This window comes from Amblyomma maculatum, chromosome 1 (assembly GCF_055883805.1).
Source record: "Amblyomma maculatum isolate TAMU_Amacu chromosome 1, ASM5588380v1, whole genome shotgun sequence".
NCBI classification, from domain to species: Eukaryota; Metazoa; Arthropoda; class Arachnida; order Ixodida; family Ixodidae; genus Amblyomma; species Amblyomma maculatum.
This window is the reverse complement of record NC_139344.1, coordinates 27449896-27475849: the sequence shown is the minus strand read 5'-3', so window position 1 is coordinate 27475849 and position 25954 is coordinate 27449896. Positions and strand designations below refer to the sequence as shown.

Below are 25954 nucleotides of genomic sequence, written 5' to 3'. Positions count from 1 at the left end.
CCTAAATGCATTCAATGCAAGCAGGTATACAATTAACAAAAGAAGGGAATCGCGATCCCATCATACCGTAAAATCTTATTCATTTGGAAACTCAGATATCTAATTCAAACTAGGAGCGCGGCACAGCGGCCATCCAAACAGACCTCCTCGAATCTGAGTTGCATGAAATGTTAGCATTCCATGCACCTCAGCTCTGTGTGCTACGACAGGCACAAGGACATTTAGAGCGATTCTTAGCCAGTCCTGGCAGTGTGCGCAAAGCTAAGCATTTGATGAAGAGCGTGTTGTCGGGCGAGTTGGTTCTGCATAGTATATAAGGGAATGCGCAACAACTTAGACAGGACACAGGAAGAAACACATACAACAGTTCGTGAACTGTTGTATGTGTTTTTACCTGTGTCCTGTCTAAGGTGTTGCGCGTTCCCTTAAATACAGTCGAACCCGGATATATCGAACTCGAAGGGGATCGCGAAATAGTTCGGTATATCGATAATTCGATATACAGAAATCGGCTTGTGACGGCGCTTACGATGCGAAAACACGATACCATATTTGTCGCGTAATCAATCCACTCGCATAATATACCCACCCTCCACTTTTGCACCCGAGAATTTGAAAAAAAAAAAATCGTTAAGGCCAGCTTGCTCACATGCAAGCGATTGAGCGATCTCAGCGACGATGCGGCAGCGACAGAGCGAAAATTTTCAAACTTGGAACTGCGTCCCTCTCGCCGCTCGAGCCACCGCGGCAGCTCAAAACAAGGTTTCTGTGTCGCTGCGGCGGCAGAAATTAGAAATCGCGAGCGTTTTCGCTTGCATGTCGATGACACGCATCACTTCGTTTCGGTCCTCTCATCCACAGCTCATTTCTTGGCAGCGTGCCAAGATGCTGCGCAGCGATAACGTCGGGGCGCGTTTATCTTTTGATAGCTCCTGCGGTGACGGGGAGCGAACTTGGCAGAGCGCCCGTGATGGCTTGATTGCACAAGCCTGGTTCGATTTATCACGCCGCGCGGGCATCATGATCGCAGCAACTGACCGTGTGCTTTCATTGATTCATACATGCAAGGATAAATGACTCCAGCCAAAAAAAAAAAAAAAAAGCCCTGTCGCTTCTTAACGTCCACAGCCGCCATATCTTACGCTACGCCGCGGGTACAGCACACCGATAAAAATGGATGACTCTCGCAAAAAAGAGAGAGAGAGCCACGTCAGCCGCCGCGCGCAGAGGGTTCGCAACACACGCTAAAGCGTCCAACTTCTGTCTGAAAACAGGCTGAGCTGGCTTGGCCCATGCGTAGCGCGTGCTGAAGGAGAGAGATAGCTCAGCAAAAGAATGGGCACACCCACGCACACGGCTTGAAAACGTCATGTGCTGGCGCGCGGGAAACAATAACTGCAGATGCGCGCACCTTTGGGGAATGGGCGCAGTGCAAGCAGCCGTCGCTGAACTGTCCCCTCATTCCTTCCGCGCGTGGCTTGAAAACGTCACGCGCCAAACGGCCAAGGGTTATGCGATCGTCTTTGGGGAAGGCCCACTTTCCAGTGTGTGGTGCGGAGTTCGATATATCGAACGACCGATGAAACTGAGTTTGATATATGACGCGGCTTTCCTATACTTTTACATGGGATTTTCAAGGGGATATTCCGCGAGTTCGATATAACCAAAATTCGATATATCCGGGTTCGATATAACCGGGTTCGACTGTACTATTTGATGAAATTGCGAAAAGTCGTAAATGTACAGACAACCACACCTCAGCGGCCAGTGATTAGATAGCATTACTGCGATGCAAACAGCTTTCATATTTTTTTTATGGCCATTCAATGATTCAAACTTTCAGATAATTCTAAGACTTTTCCCAGTTCTTTGAAGGCCGAACTAACGGTTTAACTGCGCAAAATGATCAAGAAAGCACTGAAAAGCTGTAAAACAATGTGAACACACTCGCCTCCCAGTGCTCTGACTAAACGCAGACACACAACGCACAATAATTCTAGCCACACTAAAGCTAGGTTCAGGCACTAACGTATTAAGACGGACAGCTGCACACTAAGGAAAGGAAAGCCCAAAGAGGCCAAAATAAGGAAATTAAAATCTATCTCAAGTGTTCAATTGAGTCTTTCATACAAGTATCCTTATCTTTTTTATACTGGCCTACACACACAAAAAAAATAGAAAGCAGTACAAGTTCTTCAGTTCACGCATCACCAACTTTGCAGTAAAAGAGAGATAAAAAATCTTGCGCTCATGCAAGGTCCAGCAGCATTACACACACCTTGAGCAGAATGTCCACAAAGTGTACCAGAACAGCAAGTTCGGTTCGGTTGAGCAGCTGGTGGCCAGCCACTTCCTGGCGCAAAGAGTACGCCAGTGCATTGTTCAGGTCAGCTAGGTACACCCTGCAAGCCACCCCCCAAGAAATAATTAAAGCCCTTGAATCAACTGCCAGCACCAAAGCTTTGCTCCTTCAGCACAAGCCATTTGTCCATATGCTAATTAAAACGAAGCACAGGCTATTTCTATAAAGATATCGCCCAAAATATATTCCTGAGCACAGACAACTTCTGAACACCACAGACTCTGACAGTGGACAAAGGTGGCGTACTATTACAATACCTACACTGTCCAAATTGTGGTTCAGGAAAGCCTGCGGCACTATCTTTATTGTGTCATACATGACTAATATAGTGTTAACAAAACTAACAACCCCACAAAAAATATTCTAGCCCTAGTTTGTTTCACAAAACGTTCTGCACAATGGGAAAAGAAAACCTATGCCTCACATTATCGGACTCCTAAAAGACTGCCCACCACTGCACTATGCATTCACCTGCTTGTGTCAACTTGGTTGATCTCCTCTGGTGGCTCTGTAGTAGCAGACGTTGGAGGGGGAGTTGAGCTTGCCACTCGAACGTAAGGTTCTAATGCTCGCAACACTAGCTCACGAGAGCCATTTTCTTCATTCAGCCTGCGCATGACAACACAAAGCATAAGGTGAATCGAAATAAAGTGACACAAACAACAGATACGGCAGTGCTCTCATCAAAACAATAACCCACAGTCAAGAGCCAACTGCCCTATTTTGCCCACTGAGACAGGAGCACGTAGAGAAAGAAAGAAGAATAAAATTCCTAAGGATTTCCAATGACTAAATGACTTGTACAAAATGAGAGGAATAGTCTTGGACACCTGAGTATCCTGGTGGTGCTGCCATTGCGATGGAGAGCATAAAGATCCGCCCAGCGAACATCTGCAGCATCTGTCTCGTGAGGTAGCAAGGACTCCAGCCAGCTGCTGTCTGAGGAGACCACGAGACGCCACACATAAGTGGACTGCCTCGACGACAGCTCTAAGGTCACCTGTGCAGTAACATACCATGTGGTTAATGCGAGTCTTCATACGAGCTAACCCATCGCTGCCACCACATCATTCATTCATGATACACTTTAACCCTTTGACATACAATTTTGCGTTACCATCAAAAAGAAACATTTTTCCCCTTAAATAGCATGCACGTGCCTTGAGAAAAATGATTTGCTAGTTTCCTGGTGCAAAATACTAGTGGTAAAAGCATAATAGGTGATGGAAATAGCAACATTGAAATGCTGCAACTCATCAAGTAAACGCCCAGAGGATCATGGAAGTAATTTCTGTTTATATAAGTGCACACTGTGCTTGAAATTGCACAAAAAAAAAAAAAAAATGATGTTCTGACTACTTAGCAAAATGTGCCAGCACAAAAATGCCAGGCGACGTGCTAAACTGCTATTTCATAAAATATTTACTGTGTTAGCCATATGGCATAAAACGCCTTATTTGCGACATAGTGCATGAAATTAGCATAAAACAAAGAAATCACTGCTATGTGCCGGCCACTCTCAGAAAAAGCTGCAGGCAAACTATTGTGCATATGGTGTGTCAAAGGGTTAATCTGTACTACAATCATCCCAAGCAGGATACAAATCCAAATGAAATGACAAGAGGGCTTCTGTTCAAAAATAAGCATGCATGCATTCTTTCTTTTCTTCACTTCCTTTTTAGAGATAGTACTGGCTACCGCTGCCACATGATAAACTGCATTTTCATGTTTGACTCATTCTCTAAAGTAAGCCACACAAAACAAAATTCACAAAATATACTTTCACAAACATGCCAAAAATGAAGCTCACTAAAGCTGCGGCTCACCTCTTTGCCAATGTATGAAGCATTACGTTCCACCACAAGGATCTGGGTATCTGTCATTGCAGGTACATTCTGCCAGAGCTCTTCTATGCTTCTTACCCTGAAATACACATATGATGTGCACATCGCAATTGTATGCTCTTGTGACACTGAGTACAACCAGTTGCCCAGACTATAAAAATGCAGACAATCTTAACTTCAAAAGGCAAAACAGCCTTGACAATAAATTTGAGAAAACAAGCTCAGCCCAGTAAGGAATCAAAAAAGCCGCCTTAATTTAAAGCACACATTCTACACCTACACCTAAGAAGGGGGATCATATAAAAAGTTATCTAGAATGACAACCCACAAATCACACATTTCACATCTCTCGACTGCTAAACTTTTAGGCTACAATGCTTAAATTGTATTTGCAATTGTATGGTTAAAAATTGGAATAAAAAAATGCTGATTTTAATTACAATTTTAATAACTGCAAATGCATGTGCATTGATATAATAAGGAAGAAGTCTTGGTCACAAATAAAAATCAAATATTATGGAGCCAGCAAGCCTTCTGCATTCATAAAGCCACTATCCTATTTACGGGCATAACTTACACCCTCATCAAATTTCGAACCCTTAATTTATTGCCCGAGTTTATAAAACAAAACCTTCACTTGTTACACTCTCGGCTGCGCTAGAGTGCTACTATGCATGTGGGTGCAAGCTAAACAAACCTGGAAAGTTCAATGCACCCGTTTCACAGTGTGAGCTACTAGGGCGTGCTGTCACGCCAACCATGCTATTCGTTATTTTGATTATAAATTGGTTCTAGTAAAAAACATTCAAGCTGCACACCGTTTAACCAGCTTGTTCACATTAGCGGTTGCTCTCCCCTTTAAGAAACTCAATGGTTTTCGCAAACGAACAGTTTTGAGAGTGAAATTTTTATAAATTGCATCGCGTATGCTGGAATCCAAAACTAGCCGAACCCAGTCAGGCTCAACAGGCCTATCAAGGGCATCGTTTTTATCGATTTTGATTCGCATTTGCTTCTGACTGCTCACTTCGCAATGGCATCATTGCATGTCTGTTGCTTTTGGTTGCATAACAAAAAGTGAAGCGGGGGAGAGGGGGGAATAGGCGCGCAATCGCTGAAAAGAGACGAAAGAGTTGAACTATTGCAGCAGAGCACGTGCTGACAGGCGTTCATCAATTGCCCTCCATAGTCAACCAAGCTGCCAAGTAACCTGTGCACGCAGCTGTAGCACTGGTAAATTTTCAGGAAACCGATAAATGTTTCTGTCACACCATACAAGCAGGGCGACATATACACCAGTTACTCATCTGTATCCCTGCTCACACAAAGAATTGTCTTCATAACCCAATATGAATTAAAAACAATATGCTTTACATCACTTCATCTCTATACTGTTAGAACATGCTCTTTCAAACAAGTCGCTGCTTTGCCACATGCATCAATGCTGCTTGTTCGTCAGCGCTAACACCTATCCTCTTGTTTACGCCCCATGCTTACGCAAGGTTTAGAGCTTTAACAAGACAAACAACTAAGTGCAACAGCCAGTGTTCCTCAAGAAACCATGACACAAGATATCACCAGGTTTCATCATCAAAACTAATGGATTAGGGATCACAATTTTGAGTACTTTACTTTCAACCTGTGATTATCAACACACTTAAATGGTATCTGACAACACATTATTATCAAGTCATGATTAAGAGCTTTATAAGAGTGAAAGTGTTTTGACACACAACATTTTTGAGGGGCAACGCTGACAACGGTGGCAAGCAGGGCAACGGTGGCATAGTGGTAGAACATCCGCCTCGCATGCACGAGGACCGGGGTTCAAATCCCGGTGCCGCGCAATTCTCCACCGGGTTAAAAAAAAAATAAAAATCCGCGTGTCGATGGAATTGCATAAACAGGTTTGGGGTGCGACCTGATGCCGGTGAACACCTCCAGCAACGCACTCCCTCACCAGAACAGGATTTGGCCACCCTGGTGCAGTAATTGGCCACAACCTCTCATGATAAGCTCCATAAAACCCCGGCCCTCAGTCGCCAGCGGCTGCGGAACAACTGACCATGGCAGCGGTCAGACCTGTGACGCAGCAGGGGGTGCTAAGAACTGCTGGCTCCGCTGGACAGGCCGCCATTGGAAACTGACCCTGGCAATGTTCAACGTTAGAACCCTAGCTAGTGAAGCTAGCTTAGCAGTGCTGTTAGAGGAACTAGAAGGTATGAAATGGGATGTCATAGGGCTCAGTGAGGTTAGGAGGCTGAAGGAGGCATATACTGTACTGAAGGATGGGCATGTACTGTGTTATCGAGGCTTACCAGAGAGGCGACAACTAGGAGTAGGTTTCCTTGTCAATAAGTATATAGCGGGTAATATAGATGAATTCTATAGTATTAATGAGAGGGTGGCAGTCATTGTAATTAGGCCTAATAAGCGGTATAAACTGAAGGTTGTACAGGACTATGCACCCACAGATAGTTATGATGACCAGGCAGTTGAAAGCTTCTACGAAGATGTAGAATCGGCAATGCGAAAAATAAAGACGCAGTATACTGTACTAATGGGCGACTTCAATGCCAAGGTAGGGAAAAAGCAGGCAGGAGACTAGGCAGTAGGTGACTATGGCATCGGTTCTAGGAATAACAGGGGGGAGTTACTAGTTGAGTTTGCAGAGCGTAATGACTTAAGAATCATGAATACCTTCTTCAGCAAACGCAACAACCGGAAATGGACATGGAAAAGTCCTAACGAGGAGACTAAAAATGAAGCTGACTTCATAATATGTGTTCAACCGCCGCCATTATGTAAGATGTAGAAGTAATCGGGAAAGTGCTATGCAGTGACCACAGGATGGTGAGGTCCCGAATTAGCCTAAATCTGAAGAAGGAACGCAACAATCCATCAACGAATTAGCGGTGAGTGGCAGAAGAATTCAGAATCTCGCTACAGAATAGATATTCAGCTCTAACCGAGGATAGCGACCTTACCCTAGAAGCAATGAACAATAATTTCAGACATATCATTACTGAGTGTGCGGTACAAGTAGGTGGTAGGATAGTTAGAGAGGATACCGGTAAGCTGTCTAAAGAGACGAAAGATTTGATTAAGAAATGCCACAGTATGAAAGCTTCCAATGGAACAGACCAGATCAAATTGGCCGAGATATCAAAGCTAATCAATAAGCGCAAGGTGGCTGATATAAGGAAGTATAACATGGAGAAAATTGAACATGCTGTAAAGTATGGGGGAAGCCTTAAAGCGGTAAAGAAGAAATTCGGCATAGGCAAAAGCCAGATGTATGCGCTAAGGGACAAGGCGGGCAATGTCATCACGAATATGGACAAGATAGTCAAAGTAGCCGAGGAGTTCTATACAGATCTCTACAGCAGCCAAAGTAGTCAGGATCGTAACGAGATTGGCGGCAGGGAAAAACGGTCATACGTTCCACCAGTGACGAAGGACGAGGTCAAGAAAGCATTAGAAACTATGAAAAGGGGGAAATCAGCTGGAGAGGATCAGATAACTACAGATTTGCTAAAGGATGGGGGGAATATCATGCTAGAGAAACTGGCCACCCTGTATACGCAGTGCCTGGTGTCATCGACGGTACCGGAACCATGGAAGAATGCAAACATTATCCTCATTCATAAGAAAGGGGACTCTAAGGACCTTAAAAATTACAGACCAATCAGGTTACTGTCTGTTACGTATAAGGTATTTACTAAGGTTATCGCTAATAGAATCAGGGCAACCTTAGACTGCAATCAAGCAAAGGATCAAGCAGGTTTTCGGAAACGGTACTCTACTGTCGATCATATCCATACCATCAATTAGGTGATAGAAAAATGCTCGGAATATAATCAGCCTTTATACATAGCATTCATTGATTACGAAAAAGCATTTGACTCAGTTGAAACATAGGCGGTAATGCAGGCATTGCAAAATCAGGGGGTAGACGAGCCATACGTGAAAGTGCTGGAAGATATATATAGTGGCTGCACAGCAACCATAGTACTGCATAAGGAAAGTAACAAAATTCCCATAAAGAAAGGTGTTAGGCAAGGAGACACAATCTCCCCAGTACTATTCACAGCTTGCTTAGAGGAGGTATTCAGAGACTTGGAATGGGAGCAGTTAGGGATAAGGGTAGGTGGAGAATACCTCAGTAATCTGAGATTTGCTGATGACATTGCCTTGCTAAGCAACTCCGGGGATGAACTGCAAATAATGATTGATGACCTAGACAGGAAAAGTAGAAAGGTAGGCTTGAAAATCAATATGCAGAAACAGCCTCGGGAAGGAACAGCAGTTTACATTAGGTAGCGAAGTACTGGAAGTAGTAGGCGATTATGTCTACTTAGGACAGGTAGTAACCGCAGATCCGGACCATGAAAGGGAAATAACAAGAAGAACAAGATTGGGATGGAGCGCATTTGGCAAGCACTCGCAGATTATGACTAGCAGCTTACCGGTATCGCTCAAGAGGAAAGTATACAACAGTTGCATCTTACCTGTACTCACCTATGGGGCTGAAATGTGGAGGCTAACCAAGAGAGTTCTACTTAAGTTGAGGACAACCCAGAGGGTTATGGAACGAAAAATGGTAGGGGTAACTTTAAGAGATAGGAAGCGTGCAGAGTGGGTCAGAGAAATAACTCAAGTTACCGACATTCTAGTGGAAATTAAGAAGAAGAAATGGGCATGGGCAGGACATGTAGTGCGAAGAGAGGATAACCAATGGTCGCTAAGGGTAACGAACTGCACTCCAAGGGAAGGAAAGCATAGCAGGGGGCGGCAGAAAGTTAGGCGGACGGATGAGGTTAAGAAGTTCACAGGGGTCAAGTGGATGCAGCTAGCACAGAACCGGGTTAATTGGAGAAATATGGGAGAGGCCTTCGCCCTGCAGTGGGTATAGCCAGGCTGATGATGATGATGATGATTTTTGAGGGAGATAATCACCTTATCACATACTATATACAAGGCTGTTTAGATGTCTTAACATAGCACTGGCATAGATATAACCCCAAATTAGCTACCAACCATGAACGGTCAATGTAAATACAGGGTTGACGGTAAAATTGAGGGTAATAAGCCTTTTAAGAGGTCTCTAGATACTGCACCAGAAAACAGCAGCCCACCACATGACAACCGGCTTCCTTATTTCACCTACCTTTGAGGACAAGAAACAGTCCACTTTTCGTTTTAACCATTAATTTCCAATTTCAGTGCCGAGTGAATACACCATGTACACTGCTAATACAATATTAATAACACAGATGTTTAAATTGGAGAAGGTCCTATTCTTCTGCAGTGTACTTGTGTCTCCATTGTGTGCCCTATGCAGGAAGACAGGCTCTTTGCAATGCACTTTTCCTTTCTGTCCAAGCTTGGCCCCATTCTAATGATATCAATAAAATTGCCACATACTGCAGCGCAACAGTAGGCTTTAAATTACCTCCCTTCAACTTTCACCTTTGGCTCCGTTGCTTGAAAAAGAAAAACAACAGCTCACTTCAGATATGATAGACTGCTCATTACTCACATCCACATAGCTCTAGCCAGTAAAAAAAATTAAGTCTATGACATTATGCTTTCAAACACATATGCTTCTTGAAGCTGCATAGCTCATCTTTGCTCACTTTTCTTTGTTGACTTCCCACAGTCACCGACTTTTCCAAGAGCACTTTGTCAAATTTAGTTTCCACAAGATGGCATAGTGGCATCTGCACAGAACTGGATACCTAACAAACGTAATGATGAAATTGCAAGGCCATCAAAAGAAGGCAAATGGAAAGCACAGACGATAAAACAGTATACCTTCCATGACTTTCACAAATTGAGCAAGTTCTGACTGATAAGCCTGGTAAATGGCAAAGCAGGGCTAAAAGGACCACCAATGTTTGTCATTTTTGAATTTCAGTGCAATATACACTATGCAGGTACAAGAATTCTGCTCTCGCACTACATACCCTTCATACGGGAGGGAAAACAACAGAGCCAGTGAGTCGGATAAACAGCTACGACAGCATGTAGTTCAAAATTTTCTCAGCAGAACCAATTTGCATGTAATTAAGTTTATTTTGTTTTTTGCTCTTTTTTTTTTTTTTTCATGTGTAGCTCCATATATCCCTGCAAGACCAAGCATCAGCAAGGGTCACATACTGCTGTTCAAGCGATTCTACCTTATACCCCGCAAATAGGTCAGCCCTATATCTCTGGTATATATGGCCCCCTCACCTCCAACCAACAATTTGGAAATCTGCATTATTGAAAGAAATAAAAATTGATAAGAAGAAGAAGAAGAAAAATAGGAAGGAGTTGACTTAGACTCCAAAATTTAGTAAATTGAGCCTAAAAGTAAACGAATGCGTGGTTTTTCAGTGGTCAGGATTCACTAACCCCTGAAGAGGTTCGAAAGTAGGCCAGCTGGCTGGACGTTTCCCTCGGTATGAGTCTTTACTGTCCACAAGGTCAACAGCCTGGTGACGCAGCTGGTCTAGGTTGTGACGGGTCTCCACCTCAACACCTCGATCATGAAGTGTCGAATGCGCCCTAAAAAACTGCAATTGAAAGTGGCATGCAATGTGTCAAGTCAATGAAGAAATTATTAAGAATTAGGACAAAATACATGCAGGAACTTTCCTACCAAAAGCAGTTCTGATGCTTAGAGCACCTGCATCAGTGGAGTTACAATTTTTCAAAACTGGAATCCTGCAAGGTCAGCTGACACCAAACGTGTGTACGATAACAAGAAAAATCACCAGAGCATTTCTAGAATGCCATTTCCAGCAAGAAGCTGGCTCACAAAGACCCCCAGACTAGTATAAAGAACCGAGATAATTAGTCAGAATGAATAGTTTGGAAATTCAGAAAGGTAGGTAAAAGTCACTGGAACACGGCTCTGTAATGAAGTGAAATCGTTTGTTGTTTTGTAGTTGGAGATATATATATATTTTTTTTTACAAAAATAGTCTGACTGAGAAGAGTGCTGGTACCCCAACTGCATAAGTTACTGAGAACATGAACCACAACATAGCAACACTTCACGACTCCATGAAGTGTGTACTAGGCCTCTAGCTAAATGCCACGCAGGCACGCAATGCGAAGACCCCAAAGGCTCACTGGTACAAAGCATGTTAGAGGGGCCCCTAGTGAACGCGATTTGGTAGATACGACTTACTAACATGTGTCTGAGATGTGCACTAAGTTTCAGTAATAATAATTTCAACAATTTAAATAAGCAAAAATTTTTTTTTAATTCGCAGAATAAAAAAGCGGTGCTAAAGGCACTTTCGCATCTACTTTTAAGCTGAAGCTTACCCAAGTTTCCTCTTAATTTTTCTTTCAGCTACCAATGGTCCAAGAAAACATTACAGCAAGTTTTATTGCTCTCGTACAAAGCTTCGGCCGAGACAGTAATAATGCTGAAAAATGACGCAATATGCTAAAAGCCAGCTGCGGTACGATAAAACTACACAGCCAACAGCAAGGTGAAACTGCAATGAATTAGCATGTCGTGGAACAAAGAAGTTGAGACAGAACCCAAAAACAAAAATACCTAGAAACAAGGTGCCACAGAGTTATATGCGAGCATGAAACCATACGCCACAGAATCACAAGCTTAATTTTTTCAGTAATATTAACTCCACATTCAGTGAAGCTTTTATGACTCGCTCATTTCATGACCCTAAGCAGATAATAGTGTCTCATCCTGAAATTCCGGTTCTTTCAATGTTTAGTTACCACCACATAGACCCCTTAAACTCTTTCCTTACGTGGGTCACCAGTGGCATATAGATATTGAGCACTATTCCAGTGCTACCAATGCACTTTTCAACTAGTTACATTATCAATCACATAGTCTAAGAGGTCAACTTTCAGTTTTTAAGTAATTTGTAACTCTGCTATAAAGCGGTGAATTTTAGCGCAAGATGGAAGAGCACAGTGTGCAACTTTTATTAGCGAGTATGACAAACTCTCTGATGGCCAGACCCTCCAGCAAATATTTGCCTTTTGTGTTGTAATTTTTCGGGAGGCATTTGAAAAAAAAAAAAAAAAAAAAAAAAAAAAAAAAAAGTTAATGCTAGTAGCAGCACAGAGCTTCAGGATGGTACCACACAGTCTGGTTTAAATTTTTATAATGACAAGCTCAATAAATCAGCCCCAAACTGCTATGCATGGAGAAGCATTTTTTTCCTGCCTGCTGTCAGTTTACACATTTTTGAGCCACCATTGACGTAACAGACACTGTGTAAGGAAGCCTCCTGCATTCAATGGCACCCATGAGGAGATGTCACACAAGTGGCAAGATGAAGCAATGTTATCAGGCTCTTGTTCTCAACAGCCGCAATAATATTGCGAGTCCACGTGACAAAGTGTATCGGGAAGCTTATCCTGTGTAAACAACCTTGAGTTAAATCTGATGGCCCATAAAAAAAAGGCTGCAACTGCAGAGGCACGTCATCCGATGCCTTACTGATTTCCAAGAATGTCTTGAATAACGCATTTCAGGCTAGTTGGGTGTTTCTCTAGAGCGGGACAGAGAGCAAAATGTTCCATAACTGCATCTCGACTGGAATAACGCCAGCTTGTTTCCCGGCCCTTTTCTTCCCAAGATAATGCCCACTAGGCATTTTACTGCTCTTCTGTCATGTTTAACATTTGCATTCTTCTATTCAACACTGAGAAGCTGTTTCTCGCAGTAACACATGAATAGCACAAGTTTTCTTTTGTAGCTGTGAAAATTATCGGGGTTCCACTCTATCTTCATGCAGCTGCTTTAATTAAGTAAGTAAGAACTGTATGCAGATACGAGTTATTTAAATAATCTGGAGGAGTGCAGAAAAACTGCACCAGCAGAAGCTGCAATGATGGAACTAATGGGGCTAATATTAAGTTGATCCACTGTCTGCGACAAATATTCCACACTCTGTAACCAATTCTGTGAGCCAAGACCAAGGAAAGGAAATGCAAATTAAAGTGCATTATATATATATATATATATATAATGAATACATTTGAAAATAAGGGCACAAACCTCTAAAAGCAAGGCATACAATGCCTTCATGGGAACAAACGATATACATGACTGTTTTTGCACTGACGTACACTGAATTAAGACACATTTACAAACTGACTTCAAGTGCAAAAGCATCACAAGGTAATCAATATTCTTTTCAACCTCGTTTTGACAGTTCTACAAAGAAGGGAGATTCCTGCTCGACTATGGAAAAAAGGCAGAAAAAAATAGTGAGTATCTAGACAAGGCTTTCATGCCACAATACAATTGTGCTACACCAAAAGAAAAATAAAGTTGTCCATAGTAAGGAAATGTAACAAACTGAAATGAAAAAAGAAAAGAACACCATTCTACAACTGCCATTGTTCACCTCCCCATGAGTAAGTGATGCTCTTTTTTATTTTGCTATTGCTTGTCCCCAATGGATCTATCAATCATTGAGAAGCCCACAGGAGCAAAGTCATGCCCATAGAATGCTTATTACCACAAGAAATGTTCAAGAAGATTATGGCTTTTAAGGAATATACTTTTTTTCCTTTTTAACAAAATAATCATTACAAGCCAGGTTACATCCACAGCAGAACAAAGGCCTCTCCCACTGATCTCCATCTAGCCCTGTCCCAAGCCAGCTGTAACCACCCTATCTCAGTAAACTTCCCAATCTGATCCCCCCACCTAAATGTCTGCAACTCCCTTACCCTTGAAATGCACTTTGTTACCCAGCAGATAATGCTTGTTGTTATTACAAAGTTCTTCCTCAACAACATTAAACCAGAGACAAGGTCAGTTCCGCTCATAAAATAAGAAAAGATGTAATCGTTACTACAATCACTCACTTTGATCGTTGGATAAGAATTGATTCCATATGTGCGGCAAGTCTGCATGTAGTCAACGCAGTCGATGACTGCCAAGCCTATAACAGGCTTCCAACCTAAGAGACAAGTAACAATCTGTCAAGCATACAAGCACACATATTTTAGGCCAACAAAAACATGATAAACAAATACGATGAGGTGGGATTGTTGATTCACGACCATATTGGTAGCAGCATGAAGACAGAATGAAAAAAAAGAACACAACACAGGCACAGGCTGTCAACTGGAATCTATGTCAGTTCTATCTATGGAGCATCTATGTCGTGTTCTTCCTTTTCATCCTGTCTTTGTGTTGTAACCAACATGACTATACAGAACTTGATCACATAAAAGTCCATTAGGACTGGCTTAAGAAACCAAGGAACACGCTGCATACTTCTTTTCTGGATTGCTTGTGAGCCACCTTAAACTGAAGTATGATAATACTACAGCAGTGTTATAACCACTAAACTACTGCCAAGTCAAACCAGCAAAATGTCTCTAAAATGCTAAAGCTTTGTAGGAAGCAAGCGTTATTGTGCATAGTGCTTTGCACAGTGTAGTCACTGAAGCTTTGACTATCCCAGGTAAGAAAAAAAAAATTAAGTTTTTCAATTACAAAATTCTCAAATGTGTTTTATAATCAAGTGGAAGTTCCAACTGGAAACAACTTGAATAACTGGTTCGAAATACAGCCCCAATGGGAGTTTAGTTTTAGAATAGAGTCATAGCACAAAGAGGCATGCTAGCCAAACCAAGCCACAAACTTCATCCTTTCAGCTTAACATTCTATGCATGTGCACTGACGCCTCGCTATTTCCTCATCCCCTTAACCGTTATATCCCCCTTGGTATTAACTGTTGACTCCAAAGACAAGTGGCAACTCCAAGTGGATCACAGGTAAGCATGCAAGGCACATAAACCGTACTGACACTACAAGACTGAAGAAGTGACACAAAACCAAAGTGTAGTGCATTTCAATACATTTATTTTTTTTTTAATTTGGGCTTATATATTCTAACATCAAGCCCTCTGCTACTGGAGCCAGTGGTGACAGCCCAATGTATGAAGTTCCTGCTTTGAATTACAACTAGTGATGATGGGAATGATGAAGCAACTACGCAAGTTAACTCACTAATACCTTTTTTTACAAGAACACAATTAGTTTGCTTCTGTGTGCTTGTAGGAAGTAATATGCTGATTTTACTTAAGGAAATCATTGGCTTCCATATGGACTCCAGTTGGAGGATCCAAGTGACGTGTCCAACTATCGAACCAAGTAGAAAGCTACATCCAATGTGATGTTCCAGATTCAATTAGATGATCCAGTAGAAACTATAGACCAACTGGCCAGGCCAATTATAAGTAAGGAAACCAATTGGGCTACTCAACTTAATTCACAGGTGTGACCTATTGAGTCCATCAATTCAAATTGGAATGCACAATTGGACCTTTTTTTTTCTGCCTGGGGTCGCACAATGTACAGTGGCCATGGAGATAGAAACACAGTGGCTCAGTGGTTAGGGCGCTTGATTTTTAGAAGATGCTGGATCAATACCGGCTGCAATAACACTGCATTTCAATTCAGGTGTAACGCAATAAGTGCATTTAGTGCCAATGTGCTGTGACGTGCACGTTAGAGCCGCAGGAGGCCGAAATAATTTCCGTTCCCTCTACTACGACATTTCTTTCGCTCTCTCTCTTTCACAGTTACTCAGATGCACACAATTCTCTTTTCTCAATTGTCAAGCTGCCCCCTTTGTCCACCAAAGTCGTAGTTCCAGAAAAAAAGGCAGAGAGGAGGGAGCCATCTCGAAAACAATGACCTAGGGCCCTAACAAGTGGACTTTGCCGAGGCTCTGTCGGCTATAATTTATGGCTCTATTTGTCGTGTCCTCCTTTTCGTATTCTCTCAAACGTCAAGCGTGCAGTGCGCGTGGGACAGCTGGGGCACAACTGCAACAGTGTGTACCCAGAAGTGAAACAGTTATTGTGCCCTTCCCATTCTTAAAATTCCACTTCAACTTTATTTTACATTGTTGAAGCCGGCAGGTATAATTCCATACTCATTCAAATACAGGCCCTATTAAATGTTACATGCACAGTGCTGCAGTAATTTATTTGTGCTATAAATGATTTTTGTGCATGATATAACTATATTATAAAGGTGTCAGATTTCGGTGAAACCTACAGAAAGAGATTCTCAAAATGGCACAAAGGCACGGGCTACTTCATGACTTCATTGAAGAGAATAAAGCGCAATGTGGATCAGAAAAGGGAATGCATGACAGCATCAGCAGTGAAAGTTTTGTTCACCTGTGGAGCAGGTACAGATTCTGCAAATTTTTTTAACTCAAAGCAACACTTTTATGCGCCCAAAACATTGACATAAACTCTAACCACTGAAGCAACATCCAAACAGTCATCACATGAAGGTGAGCATGAAAAATAAAAACCACTGATAAGGATCTAGCTATCTCTTTTATGATTTGATGATATACATATGAAGCTCAATAGCACTTAGTAACAGCAGAGATCATGCAAGTTCACACCTAGTTTGGCTCTCATATAGCCCCAGTGAAAAACATGCTAGCTTTCCAGTTAGTCGCTGATGGTTTCCGATCCTACAGAAACGACCAGTAGGTTCTGCAAATTTTCCTTCACTGCCAATATATCACTTCAGTATGCCATCCGCAAATAGTTCTAAGATGAATAAAACAGGAAGTTATAGTGAAACTGGTAAGCATACACCATTCTAAGAGCAGACATTGTTCTTGAAATGCTGCATTTTCATGGATCAAACATTCAGAAGATAAATCTGGTGATGAGTGTATTCTGCTGAAGCTCACCAACTGTTTTACACTTCAGTTACACTCATATTGCAATCCTTTACAAGCTGTCACAAACCAAATGAATACAGGAAATAAAAGCTAACCTGCATCATTTACTCTTTGTTAAGAATGCTACTGGCACTTTCATAAATTCGGATCTTTATATTTTAGCTTCCCCAGCAGTGTTCATTCCCATTGACAATGTTTCCCTGGATGCACTAGTAATATCTTCCTACATGCAGGGTCTGAGCACCCAGGAAAGTCTGTGCTTCTCAAAGTTACGTAAATTTTACCCGAGTAGCATGCAAATAAAAAGATTAACAAAACGCCACCACTTGCGGGACGATAAGGAGTACTTCCTTAATTTTAACCCGTTATATTCAGACAACTTTCAGCAATTAGTTTAGCTGGTTGAATAATCCTCATTCACTGCAGTTTTTAAAATAAAAATGCGTGAAAAAATGCGCACGAGAAAAAGAGAGTGTATGAGGATGCAGCAAGTTCATTAATGCAGTCATTCTCATTCCTTTTCCTAGTTGTACACAATATTGGTGATCAGCACCAATTAAACGGTGGAGGATTGCATTCAATATTTCTCTCAAGCCCCTTCTAAGAATATCTACCACATTTCTCTGCTCAGCACAATGTAAACATGCACTGCACAGAGCACGAAACAATGCTTTTCCCACAACCTCTAACAACAAACAAGCCCGAGTTAACCAACCATGCATTACGCAGTTAACCAGTAAAGTAATAGATTTGGCGACTTATCAGTGATGTCCAGCCTTAAAAGAATTGAATTTCAAAAACCACAGTCCCAGCCCATTGCCAGCTTAAACCAAGCCGTCTGATAAGAACTATACGGTCAAGGTCAAAAATATTCTAAGCAGCCTGTTTCTTCCATTTCCATGGCCTACATGAACTCTCAAATGCATAGAAAAAACAGCGCATGGGAGAGATAAGGATGATTACTCTTAAAGCGATATCTTGTTGGAACACTTCCAGACAAACACCGCTCCAACCACTGGAACACAGCTAGTAACCACAAGCTCCTTAAACTGAAATGCAAAGAGCCAATTTCTGTTTGCCCCAGGAGCTTCAAAAGCATTTTTACAGCTTGCACTCTTGCTACTAAAAAGGAAAGCATGGCTCAAATGCATTTCTTGCCTATTCAGAGGAGCCCATAAACTGCATTTCTTTTAAGTTAAAATGCAGAACATTGACAATAGGTCGGTACAAATCTACCAGAGCTTTAAGGTTTTTGTTTGTTTTCATACCCTTTTGGTTCTGAAAGTACTTCATTATCAGGAGACAGAAAACTAACTGAAAGTGGAGAAGAACAGCTTGCAAGATGAATCATCCATGTTAACAGACATGCATTAAGGAAACATGCAAAAGAACTGTAAAAACACGGAAGTTATGGGCCATTAAGAAATGCTCGCTGCTGATCTGTGACCATCCTTTGCACCACTAAGCAGCGAGCCAATAGCCCACCAATATGGGCCATTAATGATGCAACAAAAGCAGACTACACTGTTTTTTCTTGCGCGATTAATGGACCAGCTGCCAATTGATAAGGCTGGGTGGTAGTAATTACCTTGTCGCAAATGTTGATAAAGCTAGGTTTACAGTGCACATGTGTTAAAGCTATACCAAAGTTCACAAAAATGCATGTACCAAAACCTGCAAAGAAGACTGCATCTGATGGTGACACACTGCGTGTGTATAGTTCGGACCAACCTCCTTGGTTCGCAAATGGTTTGCAAGAATAGAAAACATGAAAAAACTGTGCAATAAACAACAGCCTAGAACATGTGAACATGATGAGGCACAAGCACTAGTTCCCCTTTCGCCAGTGTTTCGCAAGCCCTTTTTTCACTTTCTTTTTTCTCTGGACAACTGCAGCACCTGTTGCCTAGACTGGCTCAGCATAATGAATTTTTCCGGGTCCGTTTGCAGACTGGGCCGACAATAAGGCATTGTTATTTTTGCACACGCGGCAAAATTTCGGTACTGCTGAACAAGGTCTGGTATCCAGGTGGCATATGAAACAAACTCGCAGCTGGGCATAACGAAATGGTACATAGTTTGCAAATATCGTGGGATGACAGCAGTGAGCTCCTGCATGAATTCTGTCTAAATGCAGCATTTACTGGCACTTTAGTTCAGTGCATATCAGATCTTCATACCTTTTGAAATCAACCGTTGGTGCCAAATAAAATATCCCATCAGGTTTTGATCGACTCCAATACATACTATATCAAATGTATACGAAGATGTACTGCTACGCGTTTTTGTTTTCGTACCCGTCACATATAGCGAACGGGTTTTGTTCGGCTAGGCTAGTTGTCGAGGACTCGTGTTAATTGCTGTTGCAGAAAATCGCTCTAGCTCTTACAAGACATGGTGCCAATACTTGCTGGAGCGCGGTTTTTTGCCAGGTTGCGTTGTTTGTTATAACGGGTCTAAAGTGACTGACAGCTTTATGTGGACATAACAGCAATTTTCGTTACGCCTAGATAGAACTCCAGCAACAGTTATTCTATCTGGACAGAACTTAGCCACAAACAACAAAAAGTACTCACCCGCGACGTCGTTGGCGAATGCCCTGAAGATCGGAGAAAATTTGATGCAATGGCCGCACCAGTGATTGTAGAATTGCACAAGCCAAGCATTCTCCTTGTTGAGGATTACTTTTTGGAAACTAGTAGCATTGAGAACCTCAAGGGGCATAGAAGGATCGTAAAGGCTCGCCAAGCCAAGCGCGAAACTAACTCTACTGAACAACAAGATCCCCGCACCCAAAAAGAATGATAACTTTGTATTGCCGCACATTCCCAGACGCCGTGGCGTGAGTTAACACGCCGGCAGCGTTAAGCAGAGCTGGGAACGTCCGAACTGCCGCGCTCAGCTGTTCAAGACAGCGTAAGACCGACAGCCGGCATACGAGAAAGAAGCGCTCCTTGGCTGTGGGGGCACGGCAGAGCGTCGCCAGGTGCCGCAAGCGTCGAAGTAAATCCATAGTAAATCAATTCACACGTAGCACAAGTTTTACTCCGACTTTTTGCAGCAAAGTTTTCTATGCTTCACATAGCAAAACAAAAATTAGAATTTTATCGTGAAACTACAATGCATAGATTGCACTGACTGACGCAAGGCCCATCGCTTGGCGTGGCTTTCGTGGCAGAGTTAGCAGAGTTATGGTGTTTGGCACAATTAGAATTAGCACGGTTTTAAGACGATCCAAGCCATTAGAAGTTTCGATTCCGAGACATGTGTTAACAGCGGCAACTCAAGTTTTGTGATTGTTTCGTCTCTTTCACTCGTTTTCATTTAGCACCATGGTGGTCGACGCATTCAACCTGAATGTTGGTGTTTTAGGTCACGTAGATAGCGGGAAGACATCTCTAGCAAAATCTCTTAGCACGACAGCAAGCACAGCTTGCTTTGACAAGAACCCTCAAAGTCAGGCGCGCGGCATCACACTGGATCTCGGTTTCTCGTCTTTTCAAGTGGAGGCTCCTGAGCGTCTGAAGAGTCAGTGCCGGAATCTTCATTTCACCCTAGTTGATTGTCCTGGACATGCTTCGTTAATACGCACAATTATTGGTGGTAAGTGAACCTGTTCGATCCCGGCCGCGGTTTCGTTTCGATGGAAGCGAAACTCAGGGCGCCTGTGCTGTGCGATGTCGATGCATGTTAAAGAACCCCAGGTGTTTATATTATCCGGAGCCTTGCATTACGACATCCGTCAACCATAAACCTGTTCAGTTACACGAAACTGCTGGCGTGTAGTTGCTTTAACTGTGCTATTCTGTCCTCAGCGCAACTTGTCGCCGATCAGTTTATGCCATGCGCAGCTTTCAGTAATGGGCTCTGTGCAGTTAGCGGAAAAATTGTTCCCCGTGCCGCTACAGCTTCATAGCTACTTAATGAAGGACGCAGCATCACGAAAAACTGGAAATTTGTCCTTTTTTTTTTCCTTTTTTTTTTTTATTCATTCCGGCTGAAAATTTTATCCTCCAGCTGGAAAATCTTCATTTCCATCTGCTCCTGTTGGAAATTTTCAGCTTGAAGTGGAAATCGAATTGCCATTTCTGGCCACTGGAGCTGAAAATATAAATGGGAAACGAAGTGCTTTCCAACTGGAAGTAGTGCTTCCATTTTCATGTGCGTTTGCACTAGCATAGATGCTGAACTATATTTGTATACTATAAATGCGAAAGTACGTTTTCGTATTTATAGTGTACAAATCAGCGGCCTTCACAGGCAATTGAATTCTTGGAATTTATGTGAACCTTTTTTTGTTGGCGTTCTAAAGCGAGAGAGATGGAAACTCTTCAATGAAAAACAGAATTTAGCCGGCATATTTGCACCCTAATTTTGCTTTAAATTAGCCTTGCTGTTCCTTGCAGCTCATTGCAGACGTTTCCGCTACAAATTCAGTAATGCTTTAATTGCGTGTTTGATCCAGCAGAAGCGTCACTCAGCACACATATTTCTAAGTCGTGATCTAAAGGGCACACATTTATCATTATTTTTTCCAGGTGCCCAAATCATTGATTTGATGATGCTGGTTATTGACGTGACGAAGGGCATCCAGACGCAAACTGCCGAGTGCCTTGTCTTAGGTGAAATAACCTGCGACCATATGCTTCTAGTCCTCAACAAGATTGACTTACTACCAGATGCTGATAGAGCGAAGCTTATTGACAAGGTGACACTTTCCTTCTTTCTCATTTTTTTTAAACGTTAACCTTGAAATGCAAGAAAGTGTGTGCTGATACTTTCATACTGTACTGTGACATTATCATCATTGCAGTTAATATATGTGTTTTTATGTTTACATTCATCTTTAGGTTGATTTGTTGGTCTGCTTTATTGAAGGATGGGAAATTTTATTCATGTATGTTATTTGTGTACATGTTGATTTTTACCAGCGCTACTTTGTGGAGGAAACCCCCAGCTAGTTTGGATTCCATAACAAGGAGAAAATTATTTACCAGAAAATCGACGGTTGCACACTAGAGCACTAAGCCCATATGAGTTTTTCTGCAACTGTGACGATAATATAAAGCTGCACAGTAAAATACTTCTTCAGTAAACATCAAGGGATCCTAAAGAAATTTCCAACGCACTCTGATGGCTCAGTGGTTGTAACGCCCGTCTGCTGAACCCAAGGACACAGGAAAAAAGGCCGCGGTGGCTACTTCTTGATGGAGTTTAAAAGCTAGGCACTCGTGTACTGTGCAATGTCAGTGCATAGTAAAGAACCCCAGGTGTTCGAAATTTCCGGAGCCTTCCCAAGTCACTTTGGGACGTAAAACTTTATAAACTTTAAACTGTATAAATTGTTTAAGGAAATTTCCCTCGAATAAAAGCTCGCTGATTGGAAATGATTGCACGGCAGCTTATTTTAATGATGCAAAGTAAATTTGTACCATTCAAATGGTTTTTAAATACATTTATTTAGCAGTCCTCAATTGCTGGGAAATTGTAGAAAGTATTAATAAATATGAGGTGAAAGGTGGAAAGAAAATGAGATTGGTGTAATTTTCTGTGTGCTAGATTTAATTTAAAAGTGTGTTTTGCAAAGAGTGTGTCGTAAATATTTTACACCTGGCAGTGCTTGATAATGATAGCTTTTCGACTATTTGTGTTTCCTTTTGATGCTTTAAATCTTTATTCTTGAAGCTTGTGTGATTTAGTGTTAATTATTGCATAAGTTAGGCTACTAGTAAGAAAAAGTTATCAATTTGCTGTTAGCGATTGTAAATCCTACAGCTTCAGTTTTATTCCTGCAATATGTGAGAATGTTCTTCAAATCCTTGGCCACATTACGTGGATCACATGGAGTGTTGTAAAGTATCATGTTTCCTTTCTTTTTTGTTTGCATAGACTACAAAAAGGCTAAAAAAGACGTTAGAGAAGACCAAATTTGCTGACGCTCCTATTATATCTGTCGCAGCAAACCCTGGTGGAGCTGAGGTAAGCAACCTGTTGTATTTTGGCTTTGGGTTGATTGGTTCTAGTTCAACATGTAGTATTATGACAGTTTTTTTTTTCTTTGTTGCAAACCACAGGAGGATTTTTCTAAATTTGCTACTTTGTTGCCCATAATTGTGCATTTGATAAAATATAACCTTGGCATATGCACTGCTTTATACTTTGACAAGTCAGAGGCAGCAAACAGGGTTTCAATGAAGATGCCACAGATTGCAGTGGGGGAAAAACAATCAGTTGTTTGGATTGGCTCGTAATGAGGTGTTTTCTGAAGATTTCAGCTGAAAGGGAAGGGGGAGCCAAATCTACTGCATACATAGTAAACAGTATGCAGAAGTTGCTGAATGCTCTGGAGTTTATTGTAATGTTATGAAAATTGTATGTAATCAAGAAAAATATGCAGGCCACAGTACTCGCCAGACAAAATATGAAAAAGGTTTTGTCAAATAAAGCAAGTTAGGAAACTAGCACTTCATCAAGAAGCAACAAAATATTTAATGTACATAATACCAAGCTGGTACTACAAAAGCATTCATTCATTTTTTTTCACAAGGTGTAATTTTTTTCATGTGCATATTTGATTTTCTTGTGTCTCACCAGCATTCATGTTTTTTTGGCACGTGTACATGCGTGAGTGTGTATGTCTTTTATGCACTGAGACTCCAGTCCTACTTGTAAATAAGCCCGCTAAGACTGCTGTATACATATTCACACTTGATGTGTTATTGTTGAGTAACGTTACTCAAAATCGCATTTAAGATTGCCATGGAAATAATAGTAATGTAATGTGTGATAAAATAATCATAATATGGTAGAAATCGAGAAGAAAAAATCAAGCAAACAAATTAAAAAGGCCACAGCTCCTTTGTACTTTGCTCTCAACTAACATGTTCCACATGCACAAATGCCCAGAATTATCCGCGTGTATTGTGCAGTTATGCAGATCCCCAAGAATGCTTCTTCCGGTTAAACCATTGAATCATTAGAGCTCAAATTTCGCGCAGAAAGGGCATTTTGTCAGCAGTATTGTCTTCTGTCACATTTGTTTGGGGTACTTGCTTAATTCAATTGGAATAATTAAAATGTTCACATTGTTTGCGGTGATAGCGAAACAAAGCAAGCTGCTGTCCCAGCTATGGCGTTAGTGGCATCATCTCATTTGGTGCCAAACTCAGAAAGATTCATTGCAATTCGCAGTGAAAGCTCTTCAAATTTAGTACAGTTAAGGCGAAACTATGTTTTTGTGATCATTATTGATAAAGCTCTTCAAACCTTCCACAAAAAAACTCTGTCCAACTGCCTTTTTTTCACTGAATCTCTATGGGAGTGCTACTACAGACAAAACGAGATGGCGCCACATGTGCCATTTCTGCGACAGCAGTTAGATTTGCTTCACACCGTCTCAGCGGACGAGAATAGGCAACTCCTTCTGATCGAATCAGGCAAGAAACCCAAACAGGCTTGGCATGAAACAATATTGCTAGCCAAGTGTCATTTTTGTGCAAACTTTGAGCTCTAGGATTCAATGGTTTAACTGAGATAAGCATTTTACTACGGGATACGAATAATTGCACAACACACGGTATATTTTAGAATTCAACAAGGTTAAAGGGAATAAATGCGTTAAACTGCGTATAAAGCATCTGAAGCCTTTTTGCATTAGTAATTTAAATGATGACATAATTATAAACTAAAGCTGCAACGGCTTTCAGGCTTTGTATAGTGTCAGATTGGGTGCATGTTGATGACCTCATCTGGGCGGCCGAACAATTTCTGAGCAAAAGCACTTGCTTTGAATAAATAAAGCCAATATGCTCAAGTGCAAAGCTTGCAAAGGGTTGTTTGGAGGTACCTAATTACGTGTTATAGAGATTGGGTGAAGGCAGCAGAAATTTTAAACCTCGCTATGTGTGACATCACTGAGCTCCTTAGCACTTCAACACTGTGGGGAGGAAGTCTTAGGTTCCGTGGGATTTCGAAAAAAAAAAAAAAAATCCATCTTTCCTTCAAATTATGTCAAACATTTGCAGCATGCAGCCACTTATGCAGATTTCTTTCTTTGAGGGGAAGGAATGTTGTGAGAGCAGTTGTGATATGGTGCTGATTGTACATCCTATAGGTCAGCCATATTTACAGTGTGAGGTCTGAAAAAGTGACATTAAAAAAGCATGCACTAATTTTTGTTGATTTCAGTGAGAAATTTTTTATTCTAATAACACATACTGGTACCTTACCCACATGTGAATGCCGCACAAGAGTATTGTTTTCACTTCTCTAGCACTGACAGTTATCATACTGGTCTGATCATTATAGTATAAAATTCTTCACTGTTGGCTTCAAGTGTATCAAGTCTATAGGCACTGATCCTCATTTTTGGTGCCTACACCCATCCCACTTGATAAATTCTTTGTCTTCAGATATTTATTTTAAACTTCTCAGAGCAGCCTCAGTGAAGTGAGCCCCTTTCATAGGTAAAGCCTGTACCAACAAAATGACAAATAGACTGGAAAAGTTGTTTCTTCAGATGCAGGAACACATGCCATTGCTGACCCCCCCCCCCCCTTACCATTATGAATACAATAGGCAAAAAAAAAAAAAGGTTGTTGCTTGAAGTGTCTAAGAGACAACAAGCTCTTTCTACCGCAGGTCTCATAAAATAAGAGGCAATGGGTATGAAAGGAAAGAAGTGAAACAGTTTTCTTCTAGCCTTTCTCGTTATCTTTCTGTATTACACATTCTCTAACTCATTGATATTTTGGTGTTACACGCTCTGTGGCAAATCCCCAAAAGTAGGGGTGTGCGAATATTCGAAATTTTCGAATATCGAATCGAATATCATAATATTCGATTCGTTAAACGAATCAAATAGTGGAAATTGAAAATATCTTCGCAAATTTTCAAATAATTTTCGAATACTTTTCGAATAACTGGCAAGAATTAACTTCTCGGTTACCTCCGACCATTCTCGCGAAGGCAGCGTCAGCTCCGAGCAGGCACAGCTTGCTGCCGCAATAAACCTACGCGAGAAGCAGAGATCACCG

The 25954-nt window shown here is 41.5% G+C and overlaps 2 protein-coding genes across 2 annotated transcripts in view; one reads left to right on the top strand and one right to left on the bottom strand.

Annotated features, from left to right (window-relative positions):
- The window catches only part of LOC146202000 (sulfhydryl oxidase 1-like), a 72996-nt gene extending 53109 nt beyond the window's left edge, over positions 1–19887 (bottom strand). The window contains exons 1-7 of the mRNA XM_084587888.1: positions 19496–19887; positions 14062–14156; positions 10606–10766; positions 4189–4285; positions 3193–3362; positions 2834–2971; positions 2279–2402 (exon numbers count right to left, since the gene is read on the bottom strand). Coding sequence (XP_084444014.1) covers positions 2279–2402; positions 2834–2971; positions 3193–3362; positions 4189–4285; positions 10606–10766; positions 14062–14156; positions 19496–19745 — 1035 coding nt within the window. The 5' untranslated portion in view covers positions 19746–19887. The remainder of the gene's footprint in view (positions 1–2278; positions 2403–2833; positions 2972–3192; positions 3363–4188; positions 4286–10605; positions 10767–14061; positions 14157–19495) is intronic.
- Positions 19888–20022: 135 nt separating this feature from the next.
- Positions 20023–25954, top strand: part of eEFSec (eukaryotic translation elongation factor, selenocysteine-specific) — a 27472-nt gene continuing 21540 nt past the window's right edge. The window contains exons 1-3 of the mRNA XM_084587889.1: positions 20023–20522; positions 21458–21627; positions 22809–22898. Coding sequence (XP_084444015.1) covers positions 20252–20522; positions 21458–21627; positions 22809–22898 — 531 coding nt within the window. The 5' untranslated portion in view covers positions 20023–20251. The remainder of the gene's footprint in view (positions 20523–21457; positions 21628–22808; positions 22899–25954) is intronic.